This window comes from Mesoplodon bidens (genome assembly GCF_964165515.1).
Source record: "Mesoplodon bidens genome assembly, chromosome: 11".
Lineage (NCBI taxonomy): Eukaryota > Metazoa > Chordata > Mammalia > Artiodactyla > Ziphiidae > Mesoplodon > Mesoplodon bidens.
In genome coordinates this window covers 67,476,577-67,493,432 of record NC_138167.1, presented here as the reverse complement: position 1 = coordinate 67,493,432, position 16,856 = coordinate 67,476,577, and the positions used below count along the sequence as shown (strand labels likewise).

General features: G+C 59.1%; 2 protein-coding genes across 9 annotated transcripts in view; one reads left to right on the top strand and one right to left on the bottom strand.

The window, feature by feature from the left end:
• Window positions 1-694: 694 nt before the first annotated feature.
• Window positions 695-10,191, top strand: MAFF (MAF bZIP transcription factor F). Of its 5 annotated transcripts, none has more exons than XM_081248918.1 (4): window positions 695-906; window positions 1,919-1,985; window positions 7,723-7,788; window positions 8,373-10,191. In XM_081248918.1, exons 3-4 carry the CDS (start codon window positions 7,753-7,755, stop codon window positions 8,829-8,831), a joined length of 495 nt encoding a protein of 164 aa, XP_081105044.1. In that variant the 5' UTR covers window positions 695-906; window positions 1,919-1,985; window positions 7,723-7,752; the 3' UTR covers window positions 8,832-10,191. The 5 variants fall into 5 exon arrangements, with proteins under 5 accessions (XP_081105044.1, XP_081105042.1, XP_081105041.1 ...); XM_081248914.1 differs by lacking the exon at window positions 1,919-1,985 and adding an exon at window positions 6,569-6,675 and having other exon boundaries at window positions 823-906; XM_081248916.1 differs by lacking the exon at window positions 1,919-1,985 and having other exon boundaries at window positions 765-902.
• A 990-nt stretch (window positions 10,192-11,181) lies between these two features.
• TMEM184B (transmembrane protein 184B) overlaps window positions 11,182-16,856 on the bottom strand; it is a 50,447-nt gene continuing 44,772 nt past the window's right edge. For 3 of the 4 annotated variants that reach the window (XM_081248910.1, XM_081248911.1, XM_081248912.1), the window contains one exon: window positions 11,182-14,291. In XM_081248910.1, coding sequence (XP_081105036.1) covers window positions 14,050-14,291 — 242 coding nt within the window. In that variant the 3' untranslated portion in view covers window positions 11,182-14,049. The remainder of the gene's footprint in view (window positions 14,292-16,856) is intronic. The other variant, XM_081248909.1, reaches the window with a different exon arrangement.

Genomic DNA, 16,856 nt, shown 5'->3' with positions numbered 1-16,856 from the left:
TTGTCCAGGTGAGTTGATGATCCCTGGATCAGGTGGTAGGACTGCCGGTGGCCAGAAGTGGTCAGATGCAGGGTAGTGTTGGAGGTGGAGCCAGCCTGACTCATGAAGTGAAGAGGAAGGAGAGAGGGATGGAGCAAGGCTCCTAGGTCTGGGCTTGAACAGCTGATGTGGGAGAGACTGGAGGTGTGGGTTGCTGAGGTAGGGTTAATGCTCAGGAGTTGGATTTTGGCCGTGCAGGGTATGCAGGCCCCATCTGGTACCCACGTGGAGCCGTTGAGTGGGCAGTTGGATACAGTCTGAAACTCAGAGAAGCTGTTCGCTCTGGAAATACAAATTTGGAGCTCCTGAGACTATAGATGGCATTTAAAACCACGAGACTAGATGAGATCATCAAGGCAGAGGGTGTAGGTCGAAAGGAGGAGGCCCAGAACTGTCGACTGTAAAATGAGACAAATGACACCTTCATCCGAGCGGCTTTAGTGAGGTGTCACGTGAACGCCCCTAGCCGCGCTCTAACTGGGATTGAAAATTCCGGGGGCGGGGCCTGGATGTGGGCGGGGTCTTCCGGGGCGGAGTTGGCCGGGGGCGGGGCTGAGGAGCTGGGAGGACGCTGCGGGGCCGGGGGGCGGCCGGGGAGGTGACGTCACCGCATGACTGAGTTTTTATGAATGAAAGGAATCCTGTGAGTGAGTAATTCCGGGAAGCTCGCCTTACAACTCCGCGCGGCCCCCTGCGCTTCCCGCCCCACAACAAAACTCGGCGCGTCGCTCCCGGGAGCCGGGCTCGGAGCGACCCGCGGTCGGGACCTGAGAGGAGACTGACCAGGGCGCGGGCCGGGACAGCAGCTCGGAAGGCAGCGGAACCCACGAGTGCCAGGGACGCCAGGCGAAGCAGGCCGAGAGGCGGGTGAGGGTCGCTGGTCCTGGACCGGGACGGGCGCGCGGGACCCGGAGGCGGCAGGGTCTCCGCACCCCGGGAACGTGCCTGGGGCAGGGCGCCGGGGCTCACTCAGTCGGTGCTCCCGTGGATCCCCCGCCGGGACGGCTGGCTTGGGGAGTTGGGGCGTGGGGAAGGGCAGAGGTCCGGCGGTGCCGAGACGCGGCCGAAGCAAGCTTGGCAGGGTGCGGGGGTTATGGGCCCCATTTTGGGGGCGCGGGCCGAGAGGCGGCGAAGCCGGGCAGGAAGGGACAGCGCGGGCTGGCGAGCGTCAGCGTCCGCCCAGGCGGGGCCGGGAGCGGTGTGTGAAAGTACGTGACTCGGTGAGAACAGTCCCTGGACCGGTGCCCGCTGGCCGTGCGTGCGCGGTTTGTTTACGTCTGAGGGCGTGCGTGCGTGTGTGTTCCCTGGCCACCTTCCTGGGTATGCCGTCAGGTGCGTGCTTGCGCCGTGTACCTTGGGGAGTGTGAGTGTGTGTGAGTGTGTGTGAGTGTGTGTGTGTGTGTGTGTGTGTGTGTGTCCGCGCGCTCCCAGGAGGATAAGGACCCTGGCGCCTGTGTACCAGCGGAGCGTACCTCGGAGAGAGAGTGACCACAGGAATAAACACGGAATAGGGACGCAGCTAGAGAAGCGGCCCAGTCCATAGTCACAAGGGGTCCGGGAATTCTCTCCCGGTTGTCTCCTCTCCACCAGCCGGCGGCGTTCAGGCCCTTGCTCTCCCCGGAGTTTCCCAGGACCGCAGCCATGTGACCCGCGGTGTTTGTCCCCCGCCCAGAGCCGGCGCCTTCAGCCACAGGGTGGGGCGAAATATCAAAGATCCCACCGGGCTCGTCTGGGCGACGAGGTGAGGGGGCCACCCCTGGCCCCAGCACCCTAGTGGGTCTGGCAACAAAGTAGGCTGGGGTCCAGGTCCTTGTCCCCAGGTTTTCTGGCTAGCTGGGGGTAGATAGACTCTCCCCTCAGGACTCTCCTTCATCCCCAGGGTTGCCCAACCCTTCAGTCTCAGGAGAAACAGGAAGAGCCAGAAAAACCCACGGCAAAAGTCGGAGGTAGGAAGGGATACCACGCTTCCTCTGGGTGGTCTGGGTTCTAGAGGTTGTACCTGCGGATCTGGGAGGGTGAGAACCCAAGGATGGGGTGGAGCTGGTTTCTGCCCTCCTGGTGGTTTCAGTTCACAGGTGGGACTGGTCAGACAGACCTATGGATGACTGGAACTGAGGAGAGAGTTGAGGGCCTGGGCCAGGCATGGAAAACAAGCAGTGGGACTGCTGGTCTTGGTTCATGAGGGGTTAATGCGAGAGGGGTGGGGCCCCCAACCTCGCCCCGCCCCCTCCCCATCAGCCCCCTGCTGAGGGAGGCTGAGGGGTGGGCTGGGGGTTAGGGATTCCTTGGTCCTATTCTGCCCTCCCTGTCCTCCCACCCACAAGGCTACAGAATCATGGGGGTTGGGAGGAGGGCCTTGAGCTTGATTAGATTACCTTTTTAAAAAAAATTTAATTTACTTTATTTATTTTTGGCTGCATTGGGTCTTCGTTGCTGCATGTGGGCTTTCTCTAGTTGCAGCGAGGGAGGGCTGCTCTTCGTTGCCATGCATGGGCTTCTCATTGCAGTGGCTTCTCTTGTTGCAGAGCACAGGCTCAAGGCGCATGGGCTCAGTAGTTGTGGCTCCCAGGCTCTAGAGTGCAGGCTCAGTAGTTGTGGTGCACGGGCTTAGTTGCTCCGCGACATGTAGGATCTTCCCGGACCAGGGATCAAACCCGTGTCCCCTGCATTGGCAGGCGGATTCTTAACCACTGAGCCACCAGGGAAGTCCGATCAGATAAACTTTTAACTTTGAATCTTTGAGCAGCTACCACAGCTGGGAACCTCCGTGTCCCCATCTGCAACAGGAACTAGGTAACATCCAAGGTGGTAGGATGGGAGTAGAATGGGGGAGGTTTGGCAGCCTGCACACACAGCCTAATTTCCAGGGGAACTGTGGGAGAGAAAGCAGAGCCGACCGCCCCAGGCTGAGGCCAAGGGTGTCCAGAAATATGTGGGGTCCAAGTAAGGGAGGTGGCCGCCAGGAGCACAGGAATCAAGCAGGCCCATCCTCAAAGCTGGGCAGGAAACATCCCTGCGTAGGGCTAGGGACCAGGGGGGTGGGAGGCAAGAGGGAATAGCTGGTTGACTCAGTCATAGATGGAAAGCTAGTACTGAGAGGTTTAACCTCCCATGGAACCACCCCTGGGCCTTCAGTAGGGCACAGGACCCAATGTCGGCTCCCTTGGCCTCTGTGCCTCCCTCAGTCCTAACACTTTTAGCCTGCATTGCCATGGAGCCCATCAAGGCCTAGATGCTGGGGATAACATGGTGAACAAATCAGATCCAAAGCCTGCCCTCTGGGAGCTTACAGTCAAGGAAGGGAGACAAAGTGGAAGGAAGAGCCACTAACCTAAATGCAAAACCACAGCTGAGATGGGTGGTATGAGGGGGAAGTCACTTTTGTTAGAAAGTATATAACAGAGCTCTGACTTAGCCAGGGCAATCAAGGAAGGCTTCCCTGAGGAGGTGACCAGTCAGCCAGGTTGTCAGTTCAAGTGATGATCATCTATGAATGCCTTGAGGGCAGGGGCTTTGATTCAACTTTGGGTCTAAGGAAGCCCAGCACTGAGCCTGGAGCCTACAGGGTAGGTGCTTCTTGGGTGTTTGCTGATTGAATGAATGAATGAGCACTGGATCAGTATTCTGGTAGAACTCCACAACACCTAGAGAAAAAGGCCTGGGAATCCCAGGGAAGCAAGAAGCCTGGGCATGGGCTGTAGGATTCTTGAAGCAGTTTCCCCAAAGCGAGCAGATACTTCAGGGTCCAGGTGATATCCTCCCCCCACCCCCCTCCACACACACCCCGTGTGACCCTCTGGGAAAAGTGCAGAGATGGTAGAGTTTACTGGGTGCTCATTCATTTGTTGTCAGCCTGAGGATCCTGGAAGAGAGTGGGGAGAGAACATAGTGGAGGCCTGAAGGGCTGGAAGGGAGGCTGGCATCCTAGGGTTTTGAAATGGGCCGAACATGATCAGGTTTATAGGTTTGTGTCAGTAATGCTCCCTCTGACAGCTCTTGGGGGAGGATAGATGGTGGGGTCAGAGGTGGAGGCAGGCACGACTAGAGGCCAGCGAGGAGGTGGCTTTGGTCATGGTTCAGCTGAAAGAGGAAGTGGTCCCTGGCTATGCAAGTGGAGCAGAGGGAGGGTTGAGGCTGATAGTCTCTGAGTTTGTGTTCTCATGCCCCTGCCCCCAGGAAGCCTTCCCTGATTTCCTTTCCCTTCCTCCAGGGTCTCAACTCTGCTAGTGGTCTTGGAGCTCCAATCTGGGCCAGAATCTGACACTCTAAACTCTGAGACTGTCAGTGCTAGGAGGTACCTTAGGCTTGGTGGTTTGGCTTGTTGGGCCCAGAGAGAGGGAGTGGCATACCTGAAGTCACACAGCAGGTCTGAGCAGGTGGTAGAACCTGAGCTGGACCCCCAGGCTCCTACTTCCCAGCTGGGTTCTCCCAGCTTTGCTCCCCTTCCAGCAGGGAGGAGGCTCCACCAGTACTGGCTGCCAAGGCCCAGGAAAACACATTTTTTCCCTCTGTCCTCACAGAGGAAGCAAAATGGCTCAGCAGTCAGCGAGGAGCCCATGCCAGCGGGTGGGCCGTCTACTAGGGGGCCAGGGATGTGGCTGCTGACTGGGCAGGGCAGCTGTCAATCCCCCAAGAGTAAGTTCATTCTCCAGGCCTCCAAGGGAATGTTAGGAACCTGCAGACCCCAGAGGTCAGCTATGCCGGCCTCAGGAAGAAAAAGGGAAGAAGCAGGGCTGGGGGCGTGGGGGAAGTGCGGTGGCTGGCAATGAAGAAAGAGCCCTGAGCTGGGGGTCGGGACTCCTGGGTTCCAGCCCACCACTGCCACCAAACAGCTGCCCGGTTGCTTCAGTTACAGAACAAGGAGGTTGGATCAGCTGCTGTCTCAGGTCCCAGGTCTACCGGACTGGCCGAGGCAGCCTGGTGGAGGACCCTGGCCCCTTGACTGACAGCCCAGCAGCCCCTGGCCTGAAGTTGGAGGCTGAAAGCCTGAGATTATCAGAAAGGTCCCCCTTCTTGTGACTTTCCCTCTGTGATTGCCTGACTTTGCTGAGCTAGGACATTCCTGCACAAACATAGGTGCCTCAGCTGACATCCAGCATGTGCTTGAGGGTGCTGAGGCTAGGACAGGAGGAGAAAGATGAAAGGAGGGAAGAACAGGTTCAAAGCTTCCCTAGGGGCCCAAAGTACTTAGAATCACAGCCAGCAGAGGGGGTGGGGCCTTCAGCCATTAGATAGAAGAGGGGATGGCCAACAGTTTCCTCTTGGGCCTAATCTGGAGGGCTGTGTTGACGAGGATTCTGAGGCTGTGTCCAAGCTCAGTGGAAAACAGTGCTATGCTGAGAAAGATTCAGGGGCTGTGTCCAACCTTAGTGGGAAAAAGTGCTGTGATTGATTACTGATGTCTGTGTTAGGAGTGGAGGGAGGGGTGATGGTGAGATAAACCAACCATCTGCCATTTCTGATCTTGTCTAAGCCTCTTGTATTTTACATGCTAATACTATGATGATTGTCCCCACTTTATAAGTGAGGAAGCCAAGGTCCAGAGAGGAAAAATGACTTATCCGAGGGGACGTGCCTCCCAAGTTGTGCATCAGCCATAGCACCCAGTGCTCAGCACCCAGCAGGCTCTTAGTTAGCCTATGTCAGGAGAGGCTTCCCCTCTCCCATTAGGCTCTCCGTGTAGCCCAGACTGCTGGGGTGTCACCTAACACCCCAGCTCCCTGAACAACCGGCCAGGGCGCCTGGATATCTGTATGTCATTTGCATATCCCTAGCGGACCCAGTACAAATCCTGGCACCTCAGAGCTGGGCAGCCTCAGAGACTGGCAAGTCCTCAGCTTCACAGGGTTGGGGAAACAGGGCCCAGAGAGGGTGCCCTGTAAGAACCACACTGGGAGGAGACACATGGCTCAATGTGGCCTCAGTCCCAGGATCCACCCCGTTAGCTGTGTGACCCTGGACTACTCTATTGACATCTCTGGCCTCACAGGGTTGTTGGGAGAACTGGGGTGATGATGGTGTGAAAGGGATCAGGATTCAGTCCTGGGGCCTTTACAGATGTTCAGAATTCCTCCTGACTTGGGGGGCAGGCAGCCATTCACCTGCTGTGTGACTTCAGGCAAGAGATGCCCCTCTCTTGTCTCCACCTCCCCTTGGGTGAAGTGAGGAGGCAGGGGCCAGACGGTCTCTCAGGACCTTTCCTGTGTGACTCTGGCCAGGCAGGAGCTGCCAAATCAAAGCGAGGTCCCAGGAATCGCTACAGGCCCAACCCCTCCTGGACAGATTCAGCAATTCTAATAACCACCCAGGTGCTCACTGACATCTCCAGTTGGTACTACTTAGTTCCATCAAAACCCTGCGAGGCAGGTATTGTTTGCATCCTACAGATGGGAAAATGGAGACCCAGAGAGGTGGAGTGGCTTGCCCACAGTCACACAGCCTGGAGAAAAGAGAGATGGGACTCAAACCCAGGCTTTACCCTTAATCCCGTGTTCCTCTCCTTGTTTCCCATACCTCACCTGGGAGCCAGTCATGAGGACAGAATCCCTTCTGCTCCCTTCCCATCCTCCTGGTGTCTGTGTACCATCCCTGCCATGCAGAAGCCAGGAGGCAGATGGAAAGCAGGAAGAATCGGAGGTAGGGCCAGGAGGTTTGTCTCTCGATGGTATTCAGCAGGGCTTGGGCTTGGCACTCGGTTCAGACTCTGACAAGCTGGGTGACGGACAGTGTCATAGACCCATCCACACTTCACCGGTGCCTGCTCCCTGCCAGCCCCTGTGCCGGCAGCCTCAGCACCCAAAGCTGCCTGGGCCTGGTTCTTGCCTGTGGAGCTCCCTGTCTGGTAGGGAGTCAAGGAAACAGGCCATTACAACGTAGGGGAGAACTGCTGGGGTGGGCGGCGTTGAACAAGTCCTAGGAGCCTGGGAGGGCTTCGTGGAGGAGGAGATGTCTACGTCCAGGGCAGAAGGCTGAATAGTAGGAGTCTGCCAGATAAAGTGGGGGTGGGGGGAGAAGTGTCACAAGGTTTGGGGTGGCCCAAAGGCAAGAAAGCATAGGGTGAGAGGAAGTGAAAGCAATTCTGGGACTTCCCTGGTGGCGCAGTGGTTAAGACTCCGTGCTCCCAATGCAAGGGGCCCAGGTTCGAACCCTGGTCATGGAACTAGATCCCACATGCATACCACAACTAAGGACCCCACGTGCTGCAACTAAGGAGCCTGCCTGCCGCAACTAAGACCCAGCACAACCAAATGAATAAATTAAATAAATAAATATTTTTTAAAAAAGAAAGAAATTCCTTGTGGCTGGAGTGCAGAATGGAGGCGGGCAGTAGCGGGAAATGAATCTGGGGTGCCTGTGGGTTAGTAAATGGGGTTATGTGATACGGCACAAGGAGTGGTTTAGCTGGATAGTTAGACCTCTTTGAACAGGTGGCACTGAGCAAAGACCTGAATGATGAAGAGTCTGTGGGGAGATAACAGGGAAGAGAACAGTAAAGAGAACAGCAAAGGCCCTGAGGCTGGAATGAACCACTCAGTGAGGCCACTGTGGCTGGACCACTGGGGCAGAGGAAAGTGGTATGAGATGACTTCTAAGACAGCAGGGGCCTTGAATGCCAAGGTAGTGTGTTTGGGTTTTATTCCAAGTGGGAAATAAAAGCTGACCTTGTCCTCCTGTCTCCCCTAGGTCTCAGCCCAGAGGGTACCTTCTGCAAACATGTCTGTGGATCCCTTATCCAGCAAAGCCCTGAAGGTGAGAAGGCAGCCCTTATTGTCTCTGGTCCTCCCCTCCCTCCCTGCCCCCCTTGAGCTCCCATCCCAACTTCCCCTTCAGTTCCTGGAATCCCCAAGAGTGGCTCAGCAGGCATCAGGCTTTCATGAAGCCACTGAAAGGGCCCTGGGCTGGGAACCAAGAGGTCAGGGCTCTGGCCACAGGCTGTGTGCCCCGAGGCAGGTCACTTCCCTCTCTGGACCTGCTTCCCCATCGGAACAACGTTCCCTGGGCTGTAGGACGTCAAAGGTGCTTTCCTGGGTTTCTCCGGCTGAGTCCAGGCCCGGTCGCTGGGTTAGAATCCGGGCTGAGCTCTGGGGTGGCTCCTTTTGTGTTCAGATCCCGGTTTGGCCCGGTTTCCCCTTTCGGGATTACTGCTCCCCTTCCGAGTCTTGGAGCAAGTCCAGCCACCACCTCAGTTCCCCTGGCGGTGAAGGGGGAACACTAGCGGTGGAGGGGAGCCGTCCCCAGCACCTGCTGCGCGCCAGGTCCAGAGCTCTGGGCCCGCAGGTCGCACTGTGACCCTGGGCCTCAGTTTCCCCATGCGCCCGACCTGCTGCCCGCAGATCAAGCGCGAGCTGAGCGAGAACACGCCGCACCTGTCCGACGAGGCGCTGATGGGGCTGTCGGTGCGCGAGCTGAACCGGCACCTGCGCGGGCTCTCAGCCGAGGAGGTGACGCGGCTCAAGCAGCGGCGCCGCACACTCAAGAACCGCGGCTACGCAGCCAGCTGCCGCGTGAAGCGCGTGTGCCAAAAAGAGGAGCTGCAGAAGCAGAAGTCGGAGCTGGAGCGCGAGGTGGACAAGCTGGCGCGCGAGAACGCCGCCATGCGCTTGGAGCTCGACGCGCTGCGCGGCAAGTGCGAGGCGCTGCAGGGCTTCGCCCGCTCCGTGGCCGCCGCCCGCGGGCCCACCGCGCTGGTGGCTCCGGCCAGCGTCATCACCATCGTCAAGTCAGCCCCGAGCCCCGGCCCCGGCCCCGCCCCCGGCCCGGGCCCCGCCCCCGGGCCCGCCGCCTGCTCCTAGTGGCCGCTGAGCCCCGCTCGCTCCGCCCACGCCCATTCTCCAAAACACAGGCCCCTCTGACCCCAGCTGCCTTCCCTAAGTGCCTAAGCGCAGTCTCTGTCTCCAAGTGCCATATCTCTGCAGCCACCAGCCCCCGTGGTGAACACACACGTTCCCTCCCCAGAGCCTGTCTTCCTCCTGCGGCCCCTGAAACTGGGACCTAATGGCCCTGGGGAGGGGCAACGGTGATGAGATAGGAGGTAGGTGGGGTCTGGGTCTGGGGTTTCCTCTGGTAGAAAATTCAGCCTTCTTAGTTTGGGAGGAGGGAATTACAGAGCGGATTAGAGAAGGGCCATCGAGGGGAAGACGGCTACCCCTCATTTTGTAACTGCTCAGCTTGTGCCATCAGCCCCTCCCCACCCGCCAGGGATACAGGACTAGGCTTGGACCGGTATGGGTCTTGTGGGGCTGTCTATCTGGGAAGCTGATGCTCCCGCCTCCGCCTTGCACCCGGATGCCTGGCCTTCCAAAGCTGGAAGACTCATTAGAAATCACCTAGTGAAGCCCACTTAACAGATGAGAAAACAGGCCTCTATCGGACGTGCCCAAGGCCACATATGCTTAGTGGTTGAGCTGGAACCCTGTCTTCCCACTGCTGCCCTGAGATTCCAGCCATGGTTGTCAGGGGGACAGCAGCCAGGGCCTGAACAGGTGGTGAAAGGGCCTCCGAGGCCTGGGAGATGGCTCTCTGTGAGTCAGGTGAAGAGAAGTAGAGGGAGAGAGAAGGTGATGCAGATGGAAGAGAGGGAAGGAGCTGGCCAGGCTCAGCCCTGGGCTCTCCCTGCAGCCAGGGAGCTGGCCAGCCAAAGAGAAAGGGGACCAAGGAGGTGACCACTGTGGCGGTGGGGAGATGAGAAGACAGATCCTATGGTTCTGCAGCCTGGGATAGGGGTCCTGAAAGGGAAGGGTCCCACCTGTCCACCCTGTGGGATGGGGCTGACCACTGCCATTGATCGCCATTCTCTTGGGAAGCCTGGCCTGAGCCTTCTCCCCACCCCCCACCCCCACTATACAGCTGCTCCTTCCTGCTGTTTATTTATTGCACGAATCTAAGTTATTCTCCCCAGCCAGAGCCCAGCGCCCACTGCCTGGGAAAAGTGGTGTGTGGCCCTGAGCTGGACTTTATATTTTATATCTGCAAATAAATCACATTTTATCTTATATTTAGGAGAAGCCGGATGGCAAAAACAACCAAAAAATGTTTTTTAAAAACAACTGCCCGGCCCCTGGAATTTATTTATTTTTCTGACTTACAGTAAGCGAGTTATCCGCCTTCTGTATTTTGTAGACTTTCTGAATAAAGTCAAGTTCTCTTTCCACAGTTTAGAAGTGTATGTCCTGGTCTATGTTTTTTTGGGGGTGGGGGTTCTGAGTGAGGGGCCCAAGAGGGGGTTCTGCTTTCAACCCCAGGCAGGCCCCTCTGCTGGGTGGGAAGTTTAGCCCCAATTTGCAGATGAAGGAATTGTGCCCCATCACTAGCTCTTGCACCCAGGCTTGGTGCGGAGGGGTGGGTTAGGTGGAGGTGGAACCGGGCAGGGTGGTGCCCAAACATCTGTCCTTCCATCTGGTTGCCTGGGGCCAAGGAGCTTCCTTGGGGAAGGCAGAGCCAGGAGGACAATGATATGGAGGGTTAAATTCCCTGGGCATCCCTTCAGCAAATGAACAGTCCCGCCCAGGGAGGAAAATTCCCCGATTGAAGAGTAATCTTTCCAGCCTTTCACGCTGAGGTCAGATTTTCTACAGCCAAGTAAAAAATATTCTCCTCGTGTTCCAGAAGGCATAGAGAAGCAGGGAGAGAAGTGGCTTCCTCAAGCCCCGCCTGCGGGCCTAAAGCACAACGCTGTGTCTCACCCTAGGTCCCAAACTCCCTGTAATTCAACCCAATCTGCTAGCCCAGTGGGGTGTTCTGTGGTCTGTGGGTCAGGGAAATCGAGGTGTGTTTTTCTCTAGCTGTATGACCTTTGATGACTTATTTCGCTTCTTGCAGCCTCGGTTTACCCATCTGTACAAGTAAAGTACTCTAAGGGCGTAGGTGTGACAAGCACTGGGAACCTGAGGGGCTGCAAGCTTTAACACGCAGAGTGAAAGTTTACCCCAGCGCACCTGACAGTGGTGAGGAGGATTTCTGCGTGGCTGGGTACGGAGGGATGGAGGGGCTGGGAGAAGGATGCTCTTGTCGAAGGTGCAGGATCTGAAAGCTGGGGAAGGGCCAAACCACATGGTTTGGGTTGGTCCACAGGCCTTTCTCCCCTCACAGGTTGGGGCCCAGGATCCTGATCCAGAGACGCTGAGCTCAGGCCGGCAGAAAGGGCAGCAGGAAGCTGTCAGGGGGACGAGTGGAGGTTGGCTGGGCTGGGAATTGCCCCCACCCACGCTGCATTCCTGAGTGCCCCTGTCAGCCAGGCCAGGCCCCAGGAAGGCATGCGGCGGTGGTAGGAAGGTGCCAGGTGTCTGGCGCATGCCCACTGCCCCACAGGCCCTGCTCCAGGCCTCCTTGCCCCTGGGGAAGGTGCCTCGGGCCCCAGGGTGGAGGGTGGGCCCAGGGAGGCAGGAAGATAGCCTGGGAGGCATGAGGACACTGGGGAATCTCTTCCAACCCCTGGGAGACACCTGCAGGAATGGGGCTGCCAGAGTATGGGCCCCCCTATCTGGTTGACCAAACTGGGTACGAGGTATCAACCCACTGTGCACGCCAGCCCTGTGGGGTGTTGAGGAGGGTGGACCCCTAGTGACCAAGGCTGCCACCATGTCCCACTGGCCAGGGGAGGGGGAGACACTTTGTCCAACAGGGGCCTGGACCCCAACTTCAGTCTCTGGCATTGGGAATCCCCCCATCACCGACACCTACACCCGGAAGGAAAGGGGTTTCCTAGGACACCCTTGTCCACAACCACTAAACTCACCCCCAAACACATACAAGGGAGCCGAGGAAGAGGAAGGAAAAAGCCTTACCCACAGGCAGAGGAGATTTCAATACAATCTATATTATCTCATATATATATTTCTTTTCTCACTGTATTTGCTCACTTCTGTCACGCATTTAAAATGTCACAGAGACCAAAATAGAGCGGCTTTCTGGTGGAACTCATGGCAGTCATACACGAGATACAAAACTAGGGGACTCTGTCTTCTCATACATCATACAATTAATTTTTCAAGTATTTTTTATGTACAAAGAGCTACTCTACTGGGGAAAAAAATTAACAAAAAAATAAAAAATAAAAAGACAAGGCAGATTACACATCCTAGGAAGGAGGGGTGGAGTGGTCGGGCACGCGTTCCCAGCCCCCATCCCCCCAGGGGCTGCCAGCTCCCTGCCACGGAGCCCCGCATCCACCATGCCAGCGGGCAGGTAGCAGGGGAGGCAAAGACCAGTGGGGCAGGGAGTCAGCAGCACACTTTGGCCTGGAAGGAGAATCAGAGAAACAGCTTCATGAGAGCAGGTGGTGGGGGCAGACAGAGGTCCTCCTGGGACGGCCTGCGCCAACCTGCTGCCTCCTGCATAGCCTGCCACCACTGGCCAGGCCCACTAGGGGCCTGAGAGCTGGCCTCCGGTACCAGACGTGCAGGCCTCTGTGCCCGCCACCTGCAGGGCTGGCTTGGTCACTGAAGGAGGCCGGGGAAGACTACTGTGATGGACCCCCACCTCCCGACCTCGGCACAGTTCAGTCCAAGAGTGGCCAGAAGGAGAGATGCCACAGTGAAGTTCTGCGCCCACAGGGCAGGGCCCTTCTCCCCGACTCTGCCCCCTCCTCCAGGCTGTTGCAGCCCAAACCCACGTGCTCTCTGGGTTTCAAGTGACAGAACGCTCTGCCTGTATGAACGTGCACTGTGTCCCATCACAAGGCTCTTCCGAAGACAGTGGCCAGTGTAAGCCCGGCCTGCCTGGGGGCTCTGGCCCCGGGAGGCTCCATGATATGGGCGTGGAGGTGGGGGAGGGGGAGGGGATTGGTGGTCCTGGCCGCCCGAGGCCTGTCCAAGGGCACTTGGCCCAGCACTGCAGGATCCTCTGAGCGCCAGCAGCTTAACAGGGGGCCCCCAGGGAGTGTCTGGGACAGGCTGAGGGCCTAGTGAGGGGGAGCTTTCATATGTGACTAAGGCACAGAAGAGATGGGCCTTGGGGCCAGACGAGGCAGGACACCAGGCCGTTTGAATACGGGGCCAGAGAGAGGAGTCCCCCATCTCCTGGCTCCCCGCCACATGCCCCATCCCTCCCTCCTCCCTCCCGGAGGACTGTGCTCCTCCGGAAGCTGGAAGCTGGTCTGAAATGCGGAGACCAGACCCTCCCCAGGAAACAGGAGGATGCAGCCCTAGGGAGAGAGACCAGGATCCAGCAGAGGTGCTGACTGCCCAGCCTGGGAAGGAGGGGTGGGAACCCCTGACCCTTTGAGTAGCTGGGAAGCAAGGGCTCTACCCAAAATGCCCTCAAGAGGAAAGACCGCAAGTGGGAGGGCAGTGTGGGCGGCTGGCTGTCTTCAGCAGGCCAGGAGGAAGGGGCATGAGGCAGGCAGAAGGTGCAGCCACAGAGAGGACACTCAGGAGCCCAGATGCACCTGAGCACCCTTCTGAGGTGGGACCCATGGCTCTGGGTGTCTGGCTCTGATCCCTGCAGCGTGCCAGTTAGGCCTGGGTCAGGAGGAAGGTCCACAGAGAGCATCCGTGTTCCCTCCTCCCTCCTCCTGCCCAGGGTGAGGCTAATCTAGCATCAGACTGAGGGGACAGGGGAGGGAGCAGGCGGGAGGGAGAGCCCGGGTCAGAGTATTGCACGGTGTTTGGGGGAGGGGCTGTACGTCTTGTGGGGGAGGGGCCAAGAAGGCTGCAGCCGCTGGTCCACAACACAGGCGTCTGGGCCTGGGCACGGCTGGTCCCAACATGCTGTCGCCAAAGGACGAACCGCAGGGGCACGGGAGTCGCTCCCACTGTCCTCTGCCCATCGTCCAGGCAGTAGAGCCTTGGCCTTGTATAAATATTCCTGAAGGCTCCTGGGTGAGCCTGGGCCATCCTCTGGGCAGACAGCATCTGGCTGTTCCTCTTGAAGCGATATGTGTTTCTGGTCCAATAAATTAAAGGGCAGTGCCGAAGCTGTGGCAGCCTGCCTCCCAGCCTGGATGTGAGGCTGGAGGAGGGGCACACCCTGCCCTGGGCCAAGGTCCCAGTCCTTCCCCACCAGCAGCCGCACCTAGAACTCGTCGTCAGAGCTGAGCAGGAGAGTCTTCTCGGTGTCCCGGGCGCCAGTGAGGCTGTGGGAGCGCGAGAGGCCGTGGGCACCCCCGCGCCAGGTGGGCCCGGGCTCCAGGGTGGACTGCTGCGTGTACTGCTGGTAGGCGGGCGAGAAGTTGTGGATGGCGTCCTGCACGATGTCGTGCGGGTTCATGGTCTCCTTGAGGCTGCTGGAGATGCTCTTCATGGGGGCGCAGCGGCCTGCAGGGCGGGAGGTGGGGGTGAGGGGCCCGGGCAACGGGAGGCAAGGCAGCCTGGCCCCCTGCCCCTGGTCCCGGGACCGAACCCCCTGCCCCAAGGCTGTGTCATCTAACCAACCCCTCCTGGGACAGAGAATGGGGTCCCCGACATGAGAAGGGACAAGCAAAGAAATGGCCCCTTTGGCAGGGTGCAGAGTGGAGCGCACCCCCGGGGAGAAGGGAAGCAGCCACTTGGGAAAGTCTGGCAGGTGGGAAGGGAGCTGGGGTGGAGACTGGCGTGCTGCAGGCGTGAGCCCGAGAGCCCTGGGGAGGCCAAGACAAGCTCCGCACCAACTGAAGACAGGGAGTGGAGGGGAGGGGGCCCAGGCTCCACGGGCGCTGGCCCATGCCCCTCTCACCTGCGGGGTGCTCCCCTTCACTCTGGGGAGTGGACCAGGGACCTACTCCATCAGGACAGGCTGACAGGGGCCTGGACCCACAACGGAGCAGACATCTTGGCTCTGACAGGGCAGGGGCCACCTGCCTTGACGTGCTTCCTCGTAATTCCCTAACAAACCATCCGCAAGGGCTCTGCGGGGGCAGAAATGGCCCAGGCCCCCAAACTGAGATGGAAGGGGTGAGCCCGACTCTGGTCCCAGGTCTTCAAGACTCAAACTTGCATGCTCTTTTCCCCTTCACGCTCTCTGCCACGGAACAGAACTAAACTCCCCAATTCCCCACTAACAAGCACTGTGCTGCCCCCCCCACCGACGGTGCAGGGCATGTTCCAGGACAATGAGAGACCAGGACGGAAACAGGAAAGCTCTACGGAGGGCAGCCCTTGGAGGCGAGTGCTCTGGGCTCTGCCGCCCAGGGGTGCCTGGGGGGGAGGGGGCGGGGACACAGCAAAGGAGCTTGGGAGACACACATGCTGGTGACAGGGACCAGGACTGACGTGCAGGACAGACGTGCAGACTGAGAGCAGAACCTACCGTAAGGGCCGTATGTCGGCACTGCCCGCGGCCAAACCCGGGGCAAAAGCGGGGCAAGGGGAGGGGGAGAGGAGCCAGAGAAACAGAGAAGACAAGAGACAGCTGAGTGAACACCTCGTGCCCACCACCGAGGCCGGCACCGCACCACGCACCCTGCCCACCCCGCCCCAGGCCCTGCCGGCACCCAGGCAGCCCGCTGCCCCCTGGGGGCCTGGGGGGCATGTCCCCCTAGAAGACTCCTCCTTCGGGGCTCACGCTTTCTTCTGGTGGGGGACAAAGAGTGGACCCCCAGAACGCTGGTCGGAGTTCCACCTCCCCACTAAAGTAGGGACCGCCCACCCCGCTTCTCCTCAGGCTTGGCTAGAACTGCTGAGCCTGTGTCGCCTGCTTTACAAACCTCACAACACTCCACAGACGGGACATGGAGGAGGGGGCAGGTGACGTGTACTGACCACACCACGGCTTTGCACCCAACCCTGAGGGGCAGAGAGGGATCGGGCGCCGCAGTTAGTGGGTGGACAACCGGCCTGGGACCAGCACAGCGGTGGACAAGGGCTCGCAGCACCTTTCCCGGGCTGGGCTGGGCTGGGCTGGGCTAGGCTGGCATCCCCGCTAGAGCTGGATGCCTGACGATGCTGTTTCTGGCTGGAGCTGGATGTGTCTGGGGGCGGTGGACGGGAAGACAGCCCAGGCAACCGCGGAGAGCCTCTGCAGGGCCACTAGTGCAGAAGCGCCAGCTTGAACCATGTTAAACCTCAAGGGTGTAGAAAGGGTTCTTGGCCATGGCCTCAGACTCCTGGCATAAGGGTGACTTTCCCAGGGGCAGAGGGTGTCGGGACCAGGTCGAAGGGACATTGCCCTCAACACTGGGAGGGTGTCAGCCAGATCCTTCCAACTGGGGGCCTGGTGGGAAGCAGGTGGGATACCAGCTGGCAGCGGTGAGCCCTGGCCAGTACAGCGCCCAGCACTAAGTGTAGAATCCAAACCGGAAAAAGTACCTAGAGTGCCCAGGCAGCAAGTGTCAGGTGCCCAAGAGTCGCGAGGCCTGGAGGGTGATTCAGTCCACATGCTTCCAGCAGCCTCGGGTATTTTAAGGCCTCTTCCCAACCAGGGAAAGAACACGGCAGGTAGGGTGAGAGGTGGGGGCCCGAGGAGCCCTGCACAGGCCAGGCCAGGCCACTGCTTCTACACTCGGCTCAGCACGCGGCTCCCCGGGGCCCGAGGTGGGCACAGGTGGTGCGCCTGGGCAAGTGGGTCCTGCTTTCAGCCCCACAGGCAGGGAGCTGGCAGCAGCCAACCCCCCGGGCGGATGTGTTAGACCAGGCGGCGTCCTCCCCCCCGGGCCCACCCCCCACACGGGGTGAGACCGTTCAGGCATCCCGAGCCTCCTCTTCCTCCTCCCCGCTGAGCATCCCCTCTCTGCCCAGCAGCAGCCAGAGGCAGCCCCCAGCCCCTGCTTCTCCAGCCAGCGAGTTAGAATCACCTGGGGATCCGTCAGCACATCGTGCCAGGCCCAAACCCAGGCCCGTTACGCAGAACCTCCGAGGGTGGGGCCTGGACAGCTCGGACTCCTAAGACTCTCCAGGGCATCGTAA

What these genes read in the sequence shown, in the direction of transcription:
- MAFF (XM_081248914.1), top strand. Translation starts at nt 6,571, where the DNA reads ATGAGGACAGAATCCCTTCTGCTCCCTTCCCATCCTCCTGGTGTCTGT. An exon ending in GAAAGCAGGAAGAATCGGAG is followed by an intron (nt 6,676 to 7,722) that starts GTAGGGCCAGGA and finishes TGTCTCCCCTAG; the next exon opens with GTCTCAGCCCAGAGGGTACC. An exon ending in TATCCAGCAAAGCCCTGAAG is followed by an intron (nt 7,789 to 8,372) that starts GTGAGAAGGCAG and finishes TGCTGCCCGCAG; the next exon opens with ATCAAGCGCGAGCTGAGCGA.